Source organism: Lithobates pipiens, unplaced genomic scaffold (genome assembly GCF_037356315.1).
Source record: "Lithobates pipiens isolate NorthernLeopardFrog02 unplaced genomic scaffold, aLitPip1_a1.2 Scaffold_3, whole genome shotgun sequence".
Lineage (NCBI taxonomy): Eukaryota > Metazoa > Chordata > Amphibia > Anura > Ranidae > Lithobates > Lithobates pipiens.
Window position 1 is genome coordinate 83062012 of NW_027507790.1, and position 24275 is coordinate 83086286.

Here is a 24275-nt window from a genome sequence, read left to right on the forward strand (position 1 = left end):
TGGCCGAACGGACTGGAACACACACGCCATACCTCCAGCAGATAATGGTCACCCATAACAACGGGACACAGACCGTGCGCACTCAGGTAGGAAATCCTTTCTTCAGCGCTACTCTGCAAATACTCTCCATACCCTGCTTAACAGTCAGGGCCTATCGGAGGAAAATTTCTCAGTCAATCAGCCAATCGATCGTCGTGAAGTTTTATTTCCAGGAAAGAAACCATCTGGTCCTACTGGGGAGGACAAAAAAGGAACACTGATAGTGGCCAGGAGCAAAGATTTATGGGAGTTGGGTCCTATTGGGTAATCGTGGAGGCGGGGCTACCCCACACGTATGCTGCCATGGAGCCTTTCAGGAAAGATAGATAAGAACCACATAAAGCTCCCAGGTAGGTGGCTGAGAACCACTGGTTTAAAATATGTATTTTTCACGTTTAGTAAGAATTTAAATCCATTCACTGATACCAAATTCTACAGTTCTACAGCCAGTTAGACACACATTTTAAATACCTCTTGCTCTGTTGGATAATATCCCAGTGCTCGCATGATGAAAGGAACTTCTTTCAAGGGAATATGGGTTGAAACTTGTCTGGTCTCCATTGTATCAATACCCTGGTTACGCATCTGAGCATAGTAAAAGTAATCTTCCAGCTCCTACACAAAACACACACAAATGTAAACAGGAAAAAACAACCATCACGTCTTGATCAATTGTTTTTTGTTTTTTTTCAAATAACTTTCTATTAAAGGTTTTGTAATTTTACATCAGACAAAACAATAAGTATACAAAAAAACAAAGGGCAAGTACCTAAAAAGCAGTACATTTGTTCTCACATAATGCAAGCGTTGTTATACATATCAAATTGACTGATCTGGTAAGAATTTACATCAAATCAGTACACTAAAAAACACAGGATTTTTAACCACTTGAGCTCCGGAAGGTTTACCCCCCCCCCTTAATGACCAGATAATTTTTTGTGATATGGCACTTTTTTTCCCACAAATAGAGTTTTCTTTCTTACTTTCTGCTATAAAACATATTCAATAAAAAATGGAAAATATCCAATTTCTTCATCAATTTAGGCCAAATGAGTGGCTGGCGACACGTGGCACCCCAGACCTGGATGTGTAGAATACTGTATAGGGTTGGCAAGCAGTTAAATCAGGCATATGTTTTAAGTCGAGAGATGTATTCTTACTTCTAAAAAAACAATTGTGTTGTGAGGTATAACAAATGCATGCCTAAGAAACAACTGAACAATTCGAGACTTTAAACCATCCTACTGCTAACATCACACTGTATGCATGCCGATCCTCCATACTAACAGTTAACTTTAACTAGCACACTAGTAATCCATGTTTTGTCTACTTGAACATACCCATAGCAGAGCAATTAGCATTATAAGAGTTGTAGAGAGACAAGAGCTAGTGGGGCTAATCCAGGTACCTGTAACCAAGGGTCCAATAAATTGTTAAACTTAAAGTGATTGTAAAGTCTTGTTTTAAAAAATAAAAAAAATTAAATAACAAACATGTTATGCTTACCACCTCTATGCAGTTGGTTTTGCACAGAGTAGCGTAGATCCTCCTCTTCTCGGGTCCCTCTTGGCTGCTCCTGGAACCCTACGTCCTGTCTAATGCCCCCTCAGCAAGTAGCTTGCTAAAGGGGCACCCAAGCAGAGTCACAGCTCCCTGTGTCCATTCAGACACGAAGCCCTGACCTGGCCCGGTCCCTTCTCTCTTCTGATTGGCTAACTGACTTTGATTGACAGCTACGGACAGCCAATGGCGCCACTGATGTGTCTCAGCCAATCAGGAGGCGAGTCTTAGATGGCTAACACACTTGTGGAGATAGCTGGAGAGAGATGGGGCTCAGGTAGTTAGGGGGTGCTGGGGAGGCTGCTACACAGAAGGTTTTTTATCTTAATGAATAGATTGCATTAAGATAAAAAACTTTCTGACTTTGCACTGCTCAAAGTAAGGCATATTTTGAAGCACCCCTTTTAACCACTAAAGGACTGGGCCTCATTTTCAGACTCGGTGTTTACAAGTTAAAAACAATTTTTTTTGCTGGAAAATTATTTAGAACCCCCAAACATTATACATTTTTTTCTAACACCCTAGAGAATAAAATAGCAGTCATTGCAATACTTTTTGTCACACTGTATTTGCACAGTGGTCTTACAAGCGCACTTTTTTTTGGAAAAAATTGACTTTTTTGAATAAAAAAACGAAACAGTAAAGTTAGCCCAATTTTTTTATATTATGAAAGATAATATTACGCAGAGTAAATGGATACCCAACATGTCATGCTTCAAAATTGCGCCCGCTCGTGGAATGGCGTCAAAATTTTACCCTTAAAAAAAAATATATATATATATATATATATATATTTTTTTTTTCTTATTTATTTTATTTTATTTTATTTATTTTTACACTGTTTTAAAACAAAAATTATTTGGGTCACTTTTATTCCTATTACAAGGAATGTAAAGGAGTTGTATGCCATGCCAAGGAAGGAGTTGTATGCCATTCCTCAAACGTACTAGGTAGGTAAGGCTACTTTCACACTGAAAGTGCCGCTCGTTTTAGTGCCACTTTTCGGCTGCTAGTGGGGTGCTTTTTTTTGCTCTCGGCAAAAAAAGCACCCCACGGCATCCTCTCGGCATCCAGTTGCCCCAGTTGAAGCAAGTTATTGCGAAACATGTCGGGTACTTAGCCTGCTGGCGAGATTTTCCACGCATCCAGACGACACCTTTGTTGTTGTTTTTCTTTTTTGTACCCCTCTTCACTGCAGGCTTGTACATGCATGTATTTAAAATTTTATATATTTTTTAATAAACTTTTTTTTAAATGGATTTAATCTACTCTATGAGGAGGCCTTTTGCTTTTTTCTTTTCCCCTTTCTTATTTTTGATACACCTACTACGATGTGAGTACTTCCTACGTTGGAGTTTAAGCTGAGGATATCCTACATTGGACACCCCGTTTTTACAGAGTATGGAAGACGGCTTGGCGGAGTAGAGGTTCATACCATCCCTTTGAGAGGATTGCTGTTCATTACAGCTTGACGCCTGACTCACCACTAAGGTGTGTGGGTCCACACCTTGGGGTAAGAGTACCCATTACTTATCTCTGTTTATCCAGTACGCTGTGTTACCTGCATGAGGAGCTTTGGAAGCAGGCCCGGACTGGCCATAGGGCAGACCGGGCTTTTGCCCGGTGGGCCGGGGCCGCCCGTGGCCTGATGATGATCAGGCCGCACAGCGGGAGGTAAGCGGCGGCCGCGGCCTGATCGTGGGTAACACAGGCCACAGCCGCCGCTCGCCTACCGCCATACGGCTGTGCCTGTGTCCTGCGGAACTGGCGACTGCATGGGCTGTGCTGTGTGTCTCTCTCACACACAGCTCAGCCTCAGCGCCGCGCTGACAGTTCCGCTCTCCTCCTCCAGCTGTGGGCGTCCGCGCGGTGGGGAGAGCTTCAGGCTGCTGTCACTATTCCCCCCCTCGCTCCCCCTCCCCTTCTCACGTCGGCAGCAGGGGACGAGAAGGCATTCCTTTTTGGTAGTTTTCCCTCCCCATTGGCCAACACAGAGGGCCAATCAGAAGAAACTAGAGGGGCATCATGGGAAATGTAATCCCAGAGATACATGGCACCATTGGTATCAGCAGGGAGCAGACTACAGTCCCCAGCATGCACTCTGCTGGGGTGAAAGAGAAAACCCAGAAACAAGCTGAGGAGTGCTTGTAGCAGCTACTACAGGAGACATGGCAAATGAAACAGAGGACTGTGCTGGGGGAACTAATAGCCCCAGCACAACCAGCCACGCTGCACCGCACCACCAGAGAGAGAGAGTGACGCTGCACCGCACCACCAGAGAGAGAGTGACGCTGCACCACCAGAGAGAGTGACGCTGCACCACCAGAGAGAGCGCGACGCTGCACCAGCAGAGAGAGCGCGACGCTGCACCACCAGAGAGAGCGCGACGCTGCACCGCACCACCAGAGAGAGCGCGACGCTGCACCGCACCACCAGAGAGAGCGCGACGCTGCACCGCACCACCAGAGAGAGCGCGACGCTGCACCGCACCACCAGAGAGAGAGCGACGCTGCACCGCACCCCCAGAGAGAGCGACGCTGCACCGCACCAGAGAGAGAGCGACGCTGCACCGCACCACCAGAGAGAGCGACGCTGCACCGCACCACCAGAGAGAGCCACCCTGTACCTGCAGCGCCAGAGGGAGCTACCCTGTACCCGCAGCGCCAGAGAGCAGGTCAGTGTCACTGGGCCATGGACACAATAGGAGACAGACAGTACTGGCATGGCCACAATAGGACTAGGACACTATAATATAAAGGGGACTTCCCCGTAAAAGGGCACTGTAATCATTGCAGTGCCCCTTTTTAGTGCAGTTCCCTTTATATCACAGTGTCGCTGCACATTACAGTGTGGAGGACCAACACCAGCCACCCCCGCTAATGTCTACCGAACCTACCCCCCTCCCGGTCCCTGGAAAGGTTGGCTGCTCAATCTAAAAGGCCTATTTTTTGTCCTAGTCCGGGCCTGTTTGGAAGGGTGTCGCTATGATGGTACCGTCAGTGTTCCATTTTACATTTACTGGAAGTTGGGCACTCCTGTCAATTTGGAACACTCCTTACTGAAGAGGAACTATTTGTTGCTTAAGGGGACGATTATTTTCTTACGTGTCATAGGATAATTTTTTTGTTTTTCACATTATTTGTTTGAGCTACGTGGTACGGTTCACGTGGATCTCTTTATTATTTATCCACATATATTGTGGGGATCTTTACACATTGTTCACGTGGATCTCTTTATTATTTATCCACATATATTGTGGGGATCTTTACACATTGTTCACGTGGATCTCTGTATTGTTTATCTAAACATATTGCATTTGTGTTATTTTTATTATGCTTGGCTTATGCTATGCCACTGTGCAAAAATGTTTTCACCTTTTTTCACAAGTAGGTGATTTTTTCATTTTTAGCGCTGCATTTTTTTTTTTTTTTTCTATGCAATTGTATCATGGTTGATGCTGGCTGCCTTATACATTGTTTCTATTTGGTAGCGCAATTATATATATATATATTGGTTATCAGTAACATTAGCTAGTTGAACTATAAGTGGAGTGTCAATCTGTCAATGAGATGTGGACCTGGACAGGTACAGTAAGGGATACCAAACTCGTTCTGCAAGGCTGGGTTGACACATGCTGCAGCCACGACTCACAGCAGGGGTCCGGTGCGTCTCTGTCCACCCATTTAGGTGTGAATCAGGTCTGAATTTGCACTTGAATCAGAACCAAAGATGCACAGGACCCGTTCCAAATGTGGACCACTGCCGCCTGAGGAGTGTTAACAGACACCAATTTGCATAAGTGTGAACCCAGCCTTAGTCTTTAACCACTTGCCGACCGCTGCATGCCAATATACGTTGGCACAATGGCAGCAGTGGGAAAATGGGCATACCTGTATGTCCCCTTTAATTGGTGGGGTTATCGATTAACCACTTAAGGACTGGAAGGCTCTACCCCCTCAATGACCAGGCCATTTTTTGCAATACGGCACTGCGTCACTTTAACTGACAATTGCGCAGTCCTGCAACGTTGTGCCCAAACAAAATTTATGTCTTTTTTTTTTTTTACCACAGATAGAGCTTTCTTTTGGTGGTATTTGATCAACTCTATGGTTTTTATTTTTTGCACTATAAAGAAAAAAAGAGCGCCAATTTTGAAAAAATAGCAGTATTTATTACTTTTTACTATAATAAATATCACCCTAAAAAATATAAAAAAAAATTCTTCCTCAGTTTAGGCCGATATATATTCTACGAATTTTTGTTAAAAAAAAAAAATCGCAATTAGTGTATTGCTTGGTTTACGCAAAAGATATAGCGTCTACAATATAGGGGAAAGATTTATGGCATTTTTATTATTTTATTTTTATTTTACTAGTAATGGCAGTGATCAGCAATTTTTAGCAGGACTGTGACATTGTGTCACAGTCCACTTCTGACCTGTAAGATGCAACACATCAGATCCCAGGGAGGATAAGGTGGAACTACAGGTCCCAGCGAGTCCTCTTATAGCTGACAAAGTGCAGCACATCGAAACCCAGAGAGAGTGAGGTGGGATCACAGAAAGTCCGCTTTGCAGGGTGTAGATTCCAGGAAGGATTAGGGTAGTAAAGCGCCAGAGCCTGTGACAAGCCCATTCCAGTCCGGTGTCCGCAATGATGGGAAATGGCCGTGCGGTGAGGATCCAGAATGAGGCTTGGAAGACAAACAGCGTGGTGCCGGGCTGTGACGTCACTATAATACGACGCGTTTCTGAGCGTGCATGCTATAAATGGTATGATAGCCGTGCTCCTTTCTCAAGGAACAGACAATCTTACTCTACTCCCCAGTTAGAACGGGGATGTATTTATTTACATAGACAGATCCCCGTTTTGGCTGTCTGTGGATCGATCGCTGGTGGCCGGCGGACATAGCGACCACCGGTCACGCGCATCAGCGCCGGTGCCGTGCGCAGCCACTGTATCTATTACACGAACCGATGTACAGCTAGCGGTTACAGGATTTTAGGTGGTCATTTCTTTACGATTAGTATCTCTTTATGAATTGCGATGCAGTGCCATTAAATAAAATCTCTTTCAAGGGTTAGTTCATCTTCAATGACATTTGGCACAAAACATCAGTTATTCATTGCAACAAACTCAATACATTAATATTTAGCCTTTTGTTTTGTAAAATAATGTTTACTTTTCAAGATGCTTATTCTATTGCCCGCCTCTCTCTGCCCTGCAAATACATGCGCGACCCGGAAACTCACGAATGAGCATTCTTCTTACATTGAGACCAGAGAATCTCCCATTTGACAGCTAAATGGGGCTGAGGATACAGTACTGTGTGGGAAGCTGTCAGATACATGATAGCTTCCCAGCATAGACATGCCTCACTCTGAGTACTGCTCTACCTCTCTGTACGCTCAGAGTGGGTCCTAATTGCTTCCAGTTTACTTATTTGAGAACCAGCGGTAATGAAGCTGTTGCTGCCATAGTTACAAACTGTGTATGGACAGCTTGAGTGCATTTCTGGCAGATCAGCTTGGAGGTTTTTTAAAAGGGATAAAAAAAAAAATGGGGAAATGCATGTGTTTTTTTTTATTTATTTGTTCTAACAAACATTGTAAAACATCCGACTCAAAACTGTCATCTAAACTGGCCACATAACATAAACATGTAAATGAATAAAAAACATAATTTCCAGTGAAAAAAGTCTTATGTTGCCTGCAAACTTAAAGCGGAGGGCTGCCCTAAAATTAAAAATGACATTAACATTCTAAAAGAAATATATTATAAAAATGTGAATTTTTTTTTTTTTTTTTACTAGGTAGTCTTCCTAATCTGCCTTTTCCTATTCTGCGGCGCTGTTCCTTCACTTCCTCCTCTTCGGCGAGCTGCCCCGTTGTCTTCTGGGACATGTGTGTGTCCCAGAAAACCACAGGGCCATTCACAAAGCGTTGCGTGACTCACGCATACGCAGTAGGAAACGGGCAGTGAGGCCGCAAGGCTCCACTGCCTGTTTCCCTTAGTTAGGATGGTGGCGCCGGCACCCGATCCGATGGACGGATCGGCCTTGGAGGGCCGACATCGCAGGCTCGCTGGACAGATAATTGCCCTTATTAAAAGTCAGCAGCTACAGTGTTTGTGTTTGAAAAAAAGAAAAGCGTATGGAACACCACTTTAACAACCAAGTGCATGTGTAAGCCCTTGCTCACACGGTCGGACATTCCGATGGACAATGTCTGATAGGACCGTGTTGTCGGATAATCCGACAGTGTGTGGGCTCCATCGGAGTATCCGACGGACCAAGTTTTCCAGCTGGGCTATAAAATTTTCCGACAACATGATTCGATCGGACTTTGTCCAATCATGTGTAGAGAATTCCGATCGGACAAAGTGCCACGCATGCTCAGATCAAATTCCTAGACCAAAGCTATTGGCTACTAGCCTGAACGTAGTCCCGTCCTAACGAAATAACGTCATCACGTTAAGTACGATCGGATTTTCTGACAACTTTGTCCGACTGTGTGTATGCAACAGTTTCGGAAAAAATCCGACGGATTTGGTTGTCGGAATGTCCGACCGAGTGTACAAGGGCTTATAATTGAATTGTTGGTTCTCTGCGGGTGGCTAGGCCTCTTCCATAACCCAGCATACGGTACATGAGAAACCCTAAGCCCGAAAAAAAACTGACATGCTATAAAAATTGCTTTTCTCATGTTGCATCTTTGATATCCACTTGATTTATTCACACGCTGAGACTTCAGTTTGTCAAATCTTTCTAATCAATTAAAATCCTCTTAAAGGAAAGTGCACGAGGGGGGGGGGGATTTATTTAGCAGCTGTGTAAGGCAACCAATCAGCTTTTTGTTAAGCTTTGAAAAGCTGATTGGTTGGCAAGCACAGCTGCTCTGGATTCTGGCTCCTCATTCCCAACAACGCATTTTTAGTCAGTCTTTAGAAAGCAGCCACAGCTTGAGTAGAAAAGCACATCACCTACCAGAATCAGGGCAGGTGCTACCACTAGGCAAACTAGGCAGCCGCCTATGGCGCACTGTGGCCTAGGGTGCCCGGCCACTGGTGTTCCTACTCTCTTCTCTCTGCAGCAAGCAACTAAGTCTCAGCATCAGCAGGAAGCCGCCGCTCCATTCGCACATAGTGTCAAAGGCACAGCGGCGGCGGAGGACTATCTGTGTCCCGACTTCAGAATGAATGGAAGCAAGAAAAAATTCATTGATGGGCACTGGAACGCTGCATTGATGGGTGCTGGTAGGCTGCATTGATGGGCACTGGTGAGGCTGCATCTGATGGGTGCTTCATTAAAAAGTTGGGGTATACTTGGGCAGGGCAAAGGGGGTGGAGCCAAGGGAGGGGGCAGCAAAATGAGGTTTCACCTAGGATGTCAAAAATCCTTGCACCAGTCCTAACCAGAATGCTGCAGAGAAGAATCTGTGCTCTATGTGTGAAAACAGTGGTGTCACTTCACAGGTATGACCCGAAGACCCCATACACACTATACAACTTTTCTTGTCTGATTTCCTTTAGATTTACCAAAACCATATAGTGCAAGGGCCTGTCTGATTGCATACAAATTGAAACTCTTAAGCCCGGTATACAAGATGAGATTATCAGACGAATGATCGTCTATTTTTTATTTTTTTTGCATGCAAATCTCAGATCGAATGTGATGAGTTTACTAAAGTCCCGAAAATTCTCATATGACAGAATAAAAATTCAGAAGTCATGTAATCTGTTGTAATGCATTTGAATTACATTTTCAAACGACAACTGTACTGATTAAAAGGAAAATCGTACAATCTGGCATCGTACGAAAAATATTTTAGTACATGTCCGATCAAATAATATTGGATGAACTGTCCTGATTGGCTCTTGAAAGCTCTGTACTAACGATCCGATTATCGCACGATCGAATCGAAAGTGGTATTTTTCGTATGATTTTATGATTGTGTGTACCCAGCATTAGGGTTTGACCTCATATTATATGGTTTTGGTAAATCTAAAGGAAAAAATCTAAAGGAAATTGTATAGTGTGTATCCAGCTTTACTCTGCTGACTCAGACCTATAGTTCTGCAATCAGGAGGAAGACTCTTGTGGACATCTTTGCTACCCTGATGGGTACCATGTATACCATCTAAGGAAAGGTTCATAAATAGATTCAACAAGGGTTGTAATAATGGATATTTTTATTAAATTATTAGCTACACTATATTACCAAAAGTATTGGGACACCTGCCTTTTACACGCACATAAAATGTAATGGCATCCCAGTCTTAGTCCGTAGGGTTCAATATTGAGTGGGCCCACCATATGCAGCTATAACAGCTTCAACTCTTCTGGGAAAAGGCTGTCTACAAGGTTTAGGAGTTTCTCTATGGGAATGTTTGGCCATTCTTCCAGAAGCGCGTTTGTGAGGTCAAGCACTGATGTGCACGAGAAGGCCTGGTTTGCAGTCTCAGCTCAACCTCATGCCAAAGGTGTTCTATCGGGTTGAGGTCAGGACTCTGCGCAGGCCAGTCAAGTTCCGCCAGCCAAACTTGCTCATCAATGTCTTTATGGACCTTGCTTTATGCACTGGTCAAAATCATTTGGTGGAGGAGGGATTATGGTGTGGGGTAGTTTTTCCGGGGTTGGGCTTTGCCCCTTAGTTCCAGTGGAGGAACTTGACTGGCTTGCACAGAATCCTGACCTCAACCCGGTAGAACACCTTTGGGATGAATTAGAGCGGAGACTGAGAGCCAGGCCTTCTCGTCCACATCAGTCCCGAGACTTCGGGTTACGGTATCAGTTCCGAACAGAAAGTCACCAATCCTTTGTAAGCCTTTATTTTCCTACCAATTAAATAGGTGAGATTGTAGTCCTTGAGTAAAGTTAGGATTATTTAATAAGGAAGCAAGAGGAAAGTGGGGGAATGAAGTTGTTTCCTAGCTCTCTGCCTGTCCCAAACAGCCAATATATAGGATAGAGACACACATATTTTTGAGGGGGGCATTTGCTCTTGTGACTGTATTTAATATAGATATCTATAGCTCTTGATTCACCACCACTCAGTCCCCCCAGGGTCACTATACTGGTTTTGTGTAAATATTAATTTCTTTATATAATAAAAAAAATGGTTTAAAATGAACATTTAAAGCCTAAGCTTACTTTAAAAAAAATAAAAATAAAATAAAGAATAAGTACATGGGACATTACTTTCCTTCAGTAAAATATGTTCCTTGTGCTGCTGTGTCCTCGTTTAGCAGAAATATTACTCCTCTAATGCCCCCACCCCACCACCGTAATTTACTAGTGCAGTGGAGGTTAATAGAACTAAGGGGGCTTTCACAGACACTCATCAAGAGTGCCCAACTATGACTGCCCTTTCCACCCAGCACCTCCAGCCATAGATGCCGGTGCTATAATCCTTTCCACCCAGCACCTCCAGCCATAGATGCCGGTGCTATAATCCTTTCCACCCAGCACCTCCAGCCATAGATGCCCGTGCTATAATCCTTTCCACCCAGCACCTCCAGCCATAGATGCCGGTGCTATAGTCCTTTCCACCAAGCACCTCCAGCCATAGATGCCGGTGCTATAGTCCTTTCCACCAAGCACCTCCAGCCATAGATGCCGGTGCTATAGTCCTTTCCACCCAGTACCTCCAGCCATAGATGCCGGTACTATAGTCTTTTCCACCCAGCACCTCCAGCCATAGATGCCGGTGCTATAGTCCTTTCCACCAAGCACCTCCAGCCATAGATGCCGGCGCTATAGTCCTTTCCACCCAGTACCTCCAGCCATAGATGCCGGTACTATAGTCCTTTCCACCCATCACCTCCAGCCATAGATGCCGGTGCTATAGTCCTTTCCACCAAGCACCTCCAGACATAGATGCCGGTGCTATAGTCCTTTCCACCAAGCACCTCCAGCCATAGATGCCGGTGCTATAGTCCTTTCCACCAAGCACCTCCAGCCATAGATGCCGGTGCTATAGTCCTTTCCACCAAGCACCTCCAGCCATAGATGCCGGTGCTATAGTCCTTTCCACCCAGTACCTCCAGCCATAGATGCCGGTGCTATAGTCCTTTCCACCAAGCACCTCCAGCCATAGATGCCGGTGCTATAATCCTTTCCACCTAGCACCTTCAGTCATAGATGCCGGTGCTATAGTCCTTTCCACCCAGCACCTCCAGTCATAGATGCCGGTGCTATAGTCCTTTCCACCTAGCACCTTCAGTCATAGATGCCAGTGCTATAGCTTTTATGTAAGAAACAGGATCCATGAATGGAGGACAGATTGACAGGTCTGTCCCCTTCTTTCATCAATCACATTCCATTTATAAAAACTGTAGAATGCATAGAAGAGCTGTGTAGAAAAGACGGGCATAGTTGGGCACCAACTGTATATAACCACAATACACTTGTGCTTACAATAATATGAAAGTATATGACCGGTTAACTCAATAAAGAAAGCAGCTAGCTAGCTAGCTCACTGAAATATAAAAACAATAATATCATAAGTGTAGCGCTTTGACATGTAATTCACAATTAAAGTCCTTTTCAGTATGATGTTAGTATTTAAAAGTATGGGCTCCAACCGTGCAATTTCCACACACAAGAAGTGCTACAGAGGTCCTCCACCAAGAGCAAATCACACACTGACCCTTACTCTCAGTAGTAGACCACCTTGTACAGCAGTCAAACACATTCAATTAACCCAGCTCCAAGTCACAAAATCCACAGGATCACCAGATGTCTGTAGCCACACTGACAGAATGGACTCTAACGGAAAATAACCTCAACTCATGCAGGATTTGGAGATAGATAAAGAACACCTCATTGTGATGTATTACTGATATTCAATAGGTTTATTAACAGTTATCCAGTATACTCACAAACATAGATGTAAAACTCACATGTCAATCCATAAAAAACAGCAAAAATGTTGGGTGACCCAACACAACGCATTTGGTAATATAGACATCATCAGTGGCGTTAATAGAACCCTTAATTCTAGAAAAAATCTAGAAAAAAAATCTAACTACACTGGAAGATTATGGCAGCAGGAATCACGAGAAATTGGAGGGAACCTTTTTTTTTTTTTCAGTAAACTTAAGCTTTTGAACATGACTCATTCATTTTTGTTCTAACTCATTAATTTTTATGTAAAGTAAAATTTTCGCTATTGATCTGTGTAAAAAGCAGAGCTGGTACAGGAGGGGGTATGGAGATAAAGGAAAACGTGAAAGGAGGCATAAAGCTTAAATTGTTTTCTTTAGTGGAAGTACATAATCATGTGCATATTTCATATTTAACTCACTAAAAAAACATAATTTATAGAAATTATATTTTTTAGTCCAGACCTTAAAAAAATAAAGAAAAAATATGTACACATTCACTATACATTCCCTTAAAGAGGAACTGCGGTCTGCTGACATAATTTGTAAGAAAAACATCTTTGCCATTTAGAATCCTCCCTCCAACCACTTTGCATATTATTATATATATATACTGCGATTCTATACTTGCCAAATATGCAGCAGAAATCTCCCTCCACTGAATCTGGCTGCAACAATTTTAACTGTGGGCAGCTGAAGCTGCTGCCTGTTCACACCTCCAGATCTGCAGACCTGGAGCTCTCATTTGCCCTCTTATGACTCATCTTGCCCTCCCTCCCTAGCAAATGCTCATGAGAGCCAGAGAGAGAGCTGTGCATGATGTCATAAGCCTAGGCTAATTACCAGAGAAGAAAGAGGAAGTGAGCTGTATAAGGTATTTACTGGCAGAAAACAAATGTTTTACTATCCAAAGTTAAAACAAGTGCAGGAGGTTTAATAGATGGCAACTGTGGAGATAGATATAAAATGCATTGAGTAAGCATTGTTTTCAGTAAGTCAGCTTACACATAGACTTGCATTGTGAGAAGGAGCAGTTAAGCTGTCGGGAAAATCAAGCCAGTCTAAATAGCTGGACTTCAGCATGAGAACTTCCACATTTCTGCATGGAAGTGCATAGTTCTGTTTTTTCAAAATGGTGCACAGTGACGCCTCTGTGTAATGCTTGCTGCTACAGCTGTCCTGATATTTTAAAAAGTGCACCAAAACCATGGGACATAATAGAACTTTATGGGAAAGTGCAACTAACCAGCACCAAAACCACGGGTACACTGCGCTGCACCCATGGTGTGGTCAAACTGCACTGCATCAGTGTGAAAAGGCCTTAGAGAGGCAGCTTCAACATAGAGCTATAAATAGTATGGTATAAATGGCTGCAAATGGGCATACACTATGCTTGTGTAAACGTACAAACCTGTGTAAATCCCAGAATGAACACAAAAGTCACAATCAGAAACTTATGCTCGCGTGCGAGTTTATTTAACTGCGGCATATACCCATCTACAGCCATTTATTACTACTGCCAGCTGTACATGGGAGCTGTCTCTGCCAGGGGCAGAAATATGCAATTATTTACAGTGCCTTGAAAAGTATTCATACCCCTTGTAATTTTCTAAATTTTGCCATGTTACAACCAAAAATGTATGTTATTGGGATTTTATGTGATTGGCCAACACAAAGTGGCACATAATTAATTGTGAAGTGGAAGGAAAATGATAAATGGTTTTCAACATTTTTTACAAATAAATATCTGAAAAGTGTGGCGTGCATTTGTATTCAGCCCCTCTGAGTCAATAATTTGTAGAACCACCTTTCGCTGCAATTACAGCTGTAAGTATTTTGGGTCTCTACCAGTTTTGCACATTTAGGAAATGCCCATTCCTTTTTGTAAAATAGCTCAAGTTCTGTCAGATTGGATAGAGAGCATCTGAACAGCAATTTTCAAGTCTTCCTACATATTCTCTATAGGATTTAAGTTTGGACTTTGACTGGGCCATTCCATTGCAGCTCTGGCTGTATGTTTAGGGTCGTTGTCCTGCTGGAAGGTGAACCTCCACCCCAGTCTCAAGTCTTTTGCTGACTCTAACAGGTTTTCTTCTAAGGTTGTCCTGTATTTGGCTCCATCCATCTTCCCATCAACACTGACCAGCTTCCCTGCCTCCACCATGTTTCACAGTGGGGATGGTGTGTTAAGGGTGATGTGCAGTGTTAGTTTTACGCTACACATGGTGTTTTGCTTTTAGACCAAAAAGTTAAATTTGGTCTTACCTGACCAGAGCATCTTCTTCTACATGTTTGCTGTGTCCCCCACATGGCTTCTCGCAAACTGTAAATGGGTCTTCTTATGGCTTTCTTTCAACAATGGCTTTCTTCTTGCCACTCTTCCATGAAGGCCAGATATGTGGAGTGCGCGACTAATAGTCAACCTGTAGACTGATTCTGCCGTCTGAGCTGTGGATCTCTGCAGCTCCTCCAGAGTTACCAATGGCCTCTTGGCTGCTTCTCTAATGCTCTCTTTTCCTGTCCTGTCAGTTTAGGTGGACGGCCATGTCTTGGTAAGTTTGCAATTGTGCCATACTGTTTCCATTTTTGGATGATGGATTGATCAGTGCTCCCTGAGATGTTCAAAGCTTGCAATATTTTTTTATAACCTATCCCTGCCTTAAATGTCTTCACAGCTTTATCCCTGACCTGTCTGGTGTGTTCCTTGGCCTTCATTATACTGTTTGTTCACTAAGGCTCTCTAACAAACCTCTGAGGGCTTAACAGAACAGCTGTATTTATACTGAGATTAAATTACACACAGGTGGACTCTATTTACTAATTAGGTGACTTCTGAAGGCAATTGGTTCCACTAGATTTTAGTTAGGGGTATCAGAGTAAAGGGGGCCGAATACAAAGGCACGCCACACTTTTCAGATATTTATTTGTAAAAAAAAATGTAAAAACATTTATCATTTTCCTTCCACTTCACAATTATGTGCCACTTTGTGTTGTTCTATCACATAAAATCCCAATAAAAGACATTAAAGTTTTTGGTTGTAACATGACAAAATGTGGAAAATGTCAAGGGGTATGAATACTTTTTCAAGTCACTGTACATCCAATTTACGATGTATGCTTGAAAGCGCTCATGTGCATGAGGCCATACAGTTCTTACTCTTACATTCTCCTCTGCCGTCTGATAAGAGATGATGATGCTGTCAGCACAACCTCTGTCTGTATTGTGATGGGGTTGGACACTACCTGGAAACCTGGCCTAAAACAGACAGTGAGTGTTATTCCTCCTTTTCTGCTTTGGAAAGGTCAAATCATATTGTACTTCCTGCTGCCAGAAGGAAGACTGCGAACTCAAGCTATAAATGACCCGGGTGTCTGTAGTTGTTTCATTGCTTAATATAACGATATCAAATTCCTCTGCAGATCAAATCTCAAAGATGCTTTGTTTTTTCCTGCCTGAGAGAACCAACACCAAATCTGGTCTCATAACTTAGGAAACCTATCCTATATATATATATATATATATATGCTGTATTTGAACCAGGGCACACATAACTGCTTAGCCTAGATGTTATTGCATCTTGTCTGTTTCCCATTATACTTGGTATTGCAAGCTCACAGTCCTCAGATTACCTGGACTATAGGCTACGATGACCAGACGTCCCCAGTTTGCGGGGACAGTCCCCGGACTGAGGACATGGTCCCCAGTCCAAGACCATCCCTGGTTATGTTATGTCCCTGGGTCGCAGGCAGGGGCTGCCACGTTCAACTCCGGGCACTGTTTTTCTCCCCCTGCAGTGCCTATCCAGCCTTGCCCCCCCACCAAGCGGCGTACAGCTGATTGCACACAGGCGGCTCTGCTGGCCGCTCTACTGAATGGAAGGAAGGAGCAGGTAGGGGGCAGGGCCCAGACTGACACTCGCGGAAGAGCATTCAGAGGCCACACTACACCCAACCATTGGCTGCAGCCTGCAGATGGACTACACGTGAGGGACAGCCAGAACCACACTGTTGAGGTACAGAGAACGGAGAGAGGGGGTACAGTATATACAGAAAGAGAGGGGGATATACAGTATATATATATATATATATATATAGAGAGAGAGAGAGAGAGAGAGAGAGAGAGAGAGAGGTGGGTACAGTATATACAGAGAGAGAGAGAGAGAAAGAGGAGGGGTTACAATATATACAGAGAGAGAGAGGGGGATAAAGTATATATATCTATATAGAGAGAGGTGGGTACAGTATATACAGAGAGCGAGAGAGAGAAAGAGGAGGGGTTACAATATATACAGAGAGAGAGAGGGGGATAAAGTATATATATCTATATAGAGAGAGGTGGGTACAGTATATACAGAGAGCGAGAGAAAGAGGAGGGGTTACAGTATATACAGAGAGAGAGAGGGGGATACAATATATACAGAGAGAGAGAGGAGGGATACAGTATATACAGAGAGAGAGGGGGTACATTATATACAGAGAGAGAGAGGGGGGTACAGTATATATATATATATATATATATATAGAGAGAGAGAGAGAGAGAGAGAGGGGAGGTACAGTATATACAGAGAGCGGGGATACAGTATATACAGAGAGGGGAAGTTGCAGTATACTCAGAGGAGGGAGTTACAGTATACAGAGAGGGTGGGGTGTTAGAGTATACAGAGGGCGAGAGTTTCAATGTACCAAGGGGGGTTACAGTATACAGAGAGGGGGGTTACAGTATACAGAGAAGGGTGTTACAGAATACACAGAGAGGGAGGGTTACAGTATATATAGGGGGGGGGGGGTTACAGTATATATAGAGAGGGGATTACACAGTATATACAGAGAGAGAGAGGGGGGTACAGTATATACAGAGAGAGAGATAGGGGTACAGTATATACAGAGAGAGAGAGGGGGTACAGTATATACAGAGAGAGAGGGGGTACAGTATATATATATATATATATATATATATATATATATATATATATAGAGAGAGAGAGAGAGCAAGTACGGTATATACAGAGATGGGGGGTACAGTATATACAAAAAGAGAGGGGGATACAGTATATACAGCGAGAGAGGGGGTACAGCAGGGCTCAAGTCCTGCGGGAACTCACGGGAACGGAGTTCCTGTATTTTTTCCACAACAGGAACTCAGTTCCCATTAGCAGCCATGTCCTGCAAGACTTTGAAGTATGCGAGCTGTATGGCAGGTGCTACACCAGCAGCCGCCGACACAGCTCGCAATAGTAAGTGCCGCACACCTGACCATTCAGGCATTGCCAGTAGGGGGCCCATGACAGCTTCCGCTTTGATCTACCTGTCAATCACAGCTAGCTGATGGGTGGATCAGTCCCTGCTGCTAAGAGATTGTATTTAGTCAGACCTCTCGTGATGCGCTCCTCCCCGCTGGCCCCTCCTGATTTTCTGTCTCCTCATCCTCCCCCCCTTGTCCTGCATACTTGCTCTGTGTGTCCCGCTGAATCCCCCCCTCCTCTATCTTCAGTGCCATATGATGAGAGAACCCAGAGGAGGAGCACAGCTATTCTGCTCACAGGACATGCAGGGAGAGAGGTGAGCTGAGGGAGGAACATCAGTTTGGGGTGGTAAGCTGAGCACAATAACTGGCAAAGTTTAATGCCAGGAGGGAAGTTTAAGTGGAAATAGCTTAGGTTGGAATAGCAGCGAGTGTGTGTTGGAGCCCTGCAGAGTTTGCAGCCCCCCAAGCTAACATACATCTCCTAAGCAGGAACACATCACTATCTCCCTAAGCATTCTGTCCAGATAATGTGCAGTTAATTTATGACCTTTCCGTTTAACCCTGTGTTATCCAAACTCTGTTCAATGAAAAGTGTAAACTCACCACATAAATACTATATACAAACTAACATTCCCCAATAAAGATCAGAACATGATGTTAACATTTGCATGGAAGCACAATTGAATGAATGCTGATTGTTCAGAGAATTACCGTATATATGTTTATTGAGAATTGTTTTTTTTTATGTACTAACAGTTAAGCTTCAAAATTTGATGAAAAATACCACTTTTGAAGCATTTGTGCATACAAGCGTATTGTTTTTTTTTTTTTTGGTGGGAGGAGTGGATCTTGGGTGGGAGTTCCCACACTTTTTTCCCCAGGACTTGACCCCTGGGGTACAGTATATACAGAGAGAGGGGGGATACAGTATATACAGAGAGAGAGGGGGTGTAGTATATACAGAGAGAGAAGGGAGGTACAGTATATACTAAGACAAAGAGAGAAAGGGGGTACAGTATATACAGAGAGAAACAGAGGGGAGGTACAGTATATAAAGAGAGGGGGTATACAGTATATACAGAGAGAGAGGGGAGGTACAGTATATACAGAGAGAGGGTGTACATTATATGCAGAGAGAGAGCGGGTACAGTATATACAGAGTGAGGGGAGGTACAGTATATAAAGAGAGAAGGGATACAGTATATACAGAGCGGAGGTATAAAGTACATACAGAGAGGGGGGGGTACATTACATACAGAGAGAGATGGGGATACAGTATATACAGAGAGAGGGGTTACAGTATAAAGAGGGAGAGGGGGTACAGTATATACAGAGAGAGAGGGGGATACAGTATACAGAAAGAGGGGGTACAGTATATACAGAGAGAGGGGGATACAGTATATACAGAGAGAGGGAAGATACAGTATACAGAGAGAGAGGGAGATACAGTATACAGAAAGAGGGATATACAGTATACAGAAAGAGGGATATACAGTATACAGAGAGAACCTGGTGGGGGTGCAGAGGAGGCACTGACCTGAGGGGGGTGCAGAGGAGGCCCTGACCTGGATTAGGAGAGGGGGGAGTGCAGAGGAGGCCCTGGACTAGAAGGGGAGTACACAGAAGGCCTTGGACTGGGGGGTGCAGAGGAGGTACGCGACTAGCAGGGGAGTGTAGAGGAAGCCTTGAACTAGGAGGGGAGTACACAGGAGGCCCTGGACTAGGGGTGAAGAGGAAGCCCTGGACTGAGTGATGCAGAGGGGGTCCTAGACTAGGAGGGGAGTACACTGGAGGTCCTGGGCTGAGGCTGTAGAGGAGGCCCTGGACTTAAAAAGTGGGGTTGGTGTGGCAAAGGACCTGGATTCGGAGGGCAGGGTGAAGAGAAGGAGCTGAACTTGGGGGGAGGGGGGGGGGGTTGTAGGGGAGGCCTTAGACTAGGAGGGGAGTGGAGAGGAGTCCCTGGACTGGGGATTCGGAGGGCAGGGTGAAGATGAGGTTCTGAATTTGGAATTGTGGAGTAGGCCTTGGACTACTAGGACGGGGGGGAGCAGAGGAGGCCCTTGAATAGGAAATGTTGGTTGGTGTGGCAAAGGCGTCTGGATGGGGAGGGGGGGAAGGGCGTACAAGAGAGATACTGGACTAGATGAGGGGGTGCCTGGAGGTCCCAGATTAGGAGAGGGGGTGTCTGGAGGCCCTGGACTAGGACAGCAGGTGTCTGGAGGCCCTGGACTATAAGAGGGGGATCATATAGCAGAGAGCCAGAGACTGACAGTCACCATCTCTCTGCTCAGGGAGTGCTGAGAACTGAGTGATCAGTGGTGTTTGATTACTCGGTTCTCAGCCTTAGAGCCGGAGGGGGACAGATAGCCATTGACTCCTGCTGCTATCAATCACAGACACACAGAGATTCGGTTGCTAGCTATAGGGTCACCCGGCAGGTGGGAGGGGCCAGGGGTGTTTGCGAGGGACCCAAGAAGAGGAGGATCCTCTGCATTACACAGAGCAGGTAACTATAACATGTTTGCTATTAAAAAAAAAAAACAAGACTTTAATATCACATTAAGGTTAGCTGTGTGTAGTAAAGGATATGCAATAGAACAGTTTTATTTTATTAAAAGGAGTGTACTGAGGTTTGTACTGTCTGTTACATACTCGCTTGTGGTACAGTCATTAAAGCTTATGTGTTAGCTGGCTTTATGTTCTAGAGTTCTACTGACCTACCATTGCTTTTTGTATGTATTTCACAAACAGAAACCTGAAACTCTTCTCTTCACAGTTCTGCCCTCCTGTGACCCGTTTTCAGCCAGCAGTGGGCAAAAGCCTGCTGTCAGCTGACATCACTCAGCCTGTCCAGGCTCCGAAAAGATCCTCAGGCTCGGGCCTGAGCCAGCCCCTCCCACACCCTCCAAAGCCCTGCGCTCCAGTGAGCACTGGAGGAGCAGAGCAGAAAGCATGAGACTGACAGTCACCAGCTGTGTGCTCACTGAAGACCGAGAACTGAGTGATCAGCAGTGTTTGATTGCTCAGTTCTCTGTCTTAGAGTCGGCGGGGGACAGCTGCAGCTGGGATCGGTACTGCAGCCCTCTAGGCGAGTATGATTTTTTTTTTTTGATTCCTGAACTTTTTTGAACATGAACCTTTTACAGTATGTGGATGGTCATCAACATCTGTGACTTGGTTTAAAGTTGAAGTTGCACCTTATAACTTTAAAGAAGCACTGTGAACCAGTCAAGATTTTTTTTTTTAAGTTATTTGACATTCTGTTAAAAAAATAACTGATAATAAATGACTGGAAACAGACAATGTTGCAGAGAATTCGATTTTTCATATGACTAAATATTAACCTTAAATAATTCTCCATCTCTTCCCCCAGGAAGCATCCCATAGAAAGGTATTAAGTCATCACCCCCAAGGGAAGCAACGGCTTCCAAAGACCTGTAACACAAACAGAAATGTAATTCATACAGATTAGTGTTACTATTAATAAACAAATAAATTATATTTTTGATCAAAGTTTTTCCGAACAAAAAGTAAAAGTATAATAATAATACAGTACAATGTGACCTATCCCAGCAACTAATCCCAGCAACTGGCAATCTATAAATGTCTATGGCACCACCAACTACTGGAGAGCAAAACTGGAGTGCAAAATGCAGCACTCATATCCTCTTAGTCACTCTTAAAATGGATGTAAACCCAAATTTTTTTAATTTTTTTTGTCTGGCACAATATAGAGTATGGGATTTCAGATCAGCTATGCCCAGTCTTGCCACAAAGAGTTGACCCAGCTCTGAGCAATCCTCATATCTTTTTTCAGTGAAATAAAATGGACAAACTATGAAATCTTTGTCCGTTCTTCCCCCTTGCTGTGATTGACAGGCGATTTACATATCTCGTGCACTAGCCTAGGACATGTGTAGCACTGACCCCCGAAGGAGCTGCTGATTTTATTGGGCTTACCGTTACCTTCTTGACTGCTTCTCCGTCTAGGGGATCCCATGGTAGATGGCCCAAAGAAATGTGGAAACCTACACTGAATCTTCCTTTGGGTTATTTATTTCAAACAGAAACAGAGTTTCTCAGTTTACGGTAGAGGGTTAGGAGTAAGTTCAGGTACTTTAGACCAGTGGTCATTAACCCTGTTCCTCAGGGCCCACCAACAGGCCAGGTTTGCAAGATAACTAAGGTGATATCATTTGCTCTTCAGTGATTGCAGTATTCTAGTCCGCATCTCCCCAAGGTAATACATAAAACCTGACCTGTTAGTGGGCCCTGAGGACAGGGTTGACGACCACTGCTTTAGACTGCAAAAATGAAAAGTCTCTTATAGGAAAAATCCAGAGAATAGCAAACGTTTCACAGCTGGATTTTACAACCCCCCGGATAGACCTCCTCTCACTAGGCCTAGCAGCCGGTAGAGTGTTGAGCAAAGTCTCTGCCACAGACTTGAGCGTAGAATATTTGAGAAAGTCTCTGCCACAGACTTGAGCGTACTGAGGGACATAGACAAATTTAAAGAGCTATCATACGGTACTAGTATCTCTCAGCCAATCCAGCGATACCGTATGAGTGTAGATCCATATAGTGTCCTTCAACTAAGCCTCCAGGCTCCTTCAGAGAAGCCAGCCTTGCACATGGCCTTCTCCTGAAGAGTCCTCCCCTGGGCTTTCTCCAGTTGCTGGGACTCTCCCTTAGATGAGACGGCACCGGACCACCTTTGGATCAGTAGGCCCCGAAATCCATTCAGGCCTGTCCCTGCAGTTGCGTTGCCTCGGGCTAGCCAGCCCTGAGACTTGAAATGCATGGTTCCGCACCCCAGGCCAGGAGGGCCATGGGGCTGGTCAGGAGGACCAGAACCAAACAGGCAGAAAATATTCTCCAGAACAGTCAGAACCATGTGATCTCTGTACCTTAAATACCACCTCCCAGAACACTCCCACCGGACTGGTTCCCGAAAGAACAGTGGCATTCAATACACCCAGCTAGACTGCGTTCTTACTCTTGCCAGCGGTGACAGCAACACCTGCGGTCAAGGAGAACCCAGTCCAACCCAGCTGGACTGGTACTGAAACCATACATTTAGTAAAATTAGCCCCAAAACCCAACTGTGGTTTCAGGAAAATGTAACTTTGAAAAACATATAGTGCCTGCTCGTCATGAGCCAGCGCTACAAATGCATTATTTTTTAATTCCCACCCCCACTCCTTTCTTCAGCAGCTCTGCAAGGATTGGCTGTTCCACACCTCAGCATGATTTGGCATGCTGACTTTTCTGGGGACTTTTCTGGGCTTTGACTGGATGTTAGTGATCATAGCAGAAGTTCAGTGTAATAAATACATAGGAGAAAATGCATGTTGATAAGGGAAGGGTAGAGGTCCACCCACTGAGCCCTGGAAAACAGACCCACCCACATAATCTGCAGTTTTTTGGGTCTCATAGCAGACAGAGGGGAGACATTTGACAGATAATTATACATGCAGAAGGCATGTATATCCTTCTAGATTACCAATATTGTAGTAGTTTAGAAAGGATGAGAGTGGGTTTACATCCACTTTAACAAGCAGCTGCTATATGATGACTTTAATAACCTTTGTTTATACCTGCTTGATAGTTTAGCTTGTAAGCTAGTAAAACTGGAAATCTTCCTTTTGTAGCCTAATGCCCTGTACACACGACCGGTTTTCCCGTCGGAATAAACTCGGAAAGGTTTTTCCAACGGAGTTCCGATGGAATTCCGCTGAAACTGTCTTGTGTACACACGATCACACCAAAGTCCAATCGTCAAGAACGCGGTCACGTACGACGGGACTAGAAAAAGGAAGTTCAATAGCTTCCGTCACGTACTTGCTTCAGAGCATGCATCATTTTTGGTCTGTCGGAACAGCATACAGACGAGCAGTTTTCCTGATAGTAATTGGTTCCATCGGAAATATTTAGAACATGTTCCATTTCTAGGTCCATCAGAATTTTCGACGTAAAAAGTCAGATGGGGCATACACACGATAGAAATATTTGATGCAAAGCTCCCATCTGACTTTTTCGGTCGGACATTCCGCTTGTGTGTACGCGGCATTAGAGGGGTCCTCTTCTCATATAGCTCCGGTGTTCTAGCTGAGCATAAAAATGTGATTTAACATTTTACCCACAGTGTCACCTGCTGGAGAAATTTGCCATTTCAGCACAGCCATAAAATGTAGTTATTCTGTATAAAAATCACTGTGCTTTTATGGTTGGACTTCTATCCCCATGCAGGCATACTGCTAAATGCCAGATAGAAATCCTGAGGATTACAAAAGAGATTGTAAAAGATGAGTACTCTATCTGCATTACTACAGGGAGGGTGGCATGCAGTTAGGGAATTTTTAAATCCCTTGTTATTATTGCAAGCTTCTATGCTACATCCTACACCTCATTACAAAGTATTATCCTACCTAGAATTGATACTTTAATTATCAGGAATGTGATTTTTAAATGATGCCATAGCAGAGAGTCTATTCACTTTTTCACTGCTATGCTATTTATTTATTTTGGTGCTATTATTTATATAA

The 24275-nt window shown here is 44.1% G+C and overlaps 1 protein-coding gene across 1 annotated transcript in view; it reads right to left on the reverse strand.

Moving 5' to 3' along the window:
- Positions 1 to 24275, reverse strand: part of CFAP251 (cilia and flagella associated protein 251) — a 164544-nt gene that overhangs the window by 17152 nt on the left and 123117 nt on the right. Inside the window, exons 19-20 of the mRNA XM_077461962.1 lie at positions 21072 to 21162; positions 511 to 654 (exon numbers count right to left, since the gene is read on the reverse strand). Of these exons, the coding sequence (XP_077318088.1) occupies positions 511 to 654; positions 21072 to 21162 (235 nt within the window). The remainder of the gene's footprint in view (positions 1 to 510; positions 655 to 21071; positions 21163 to 24275) is intronic.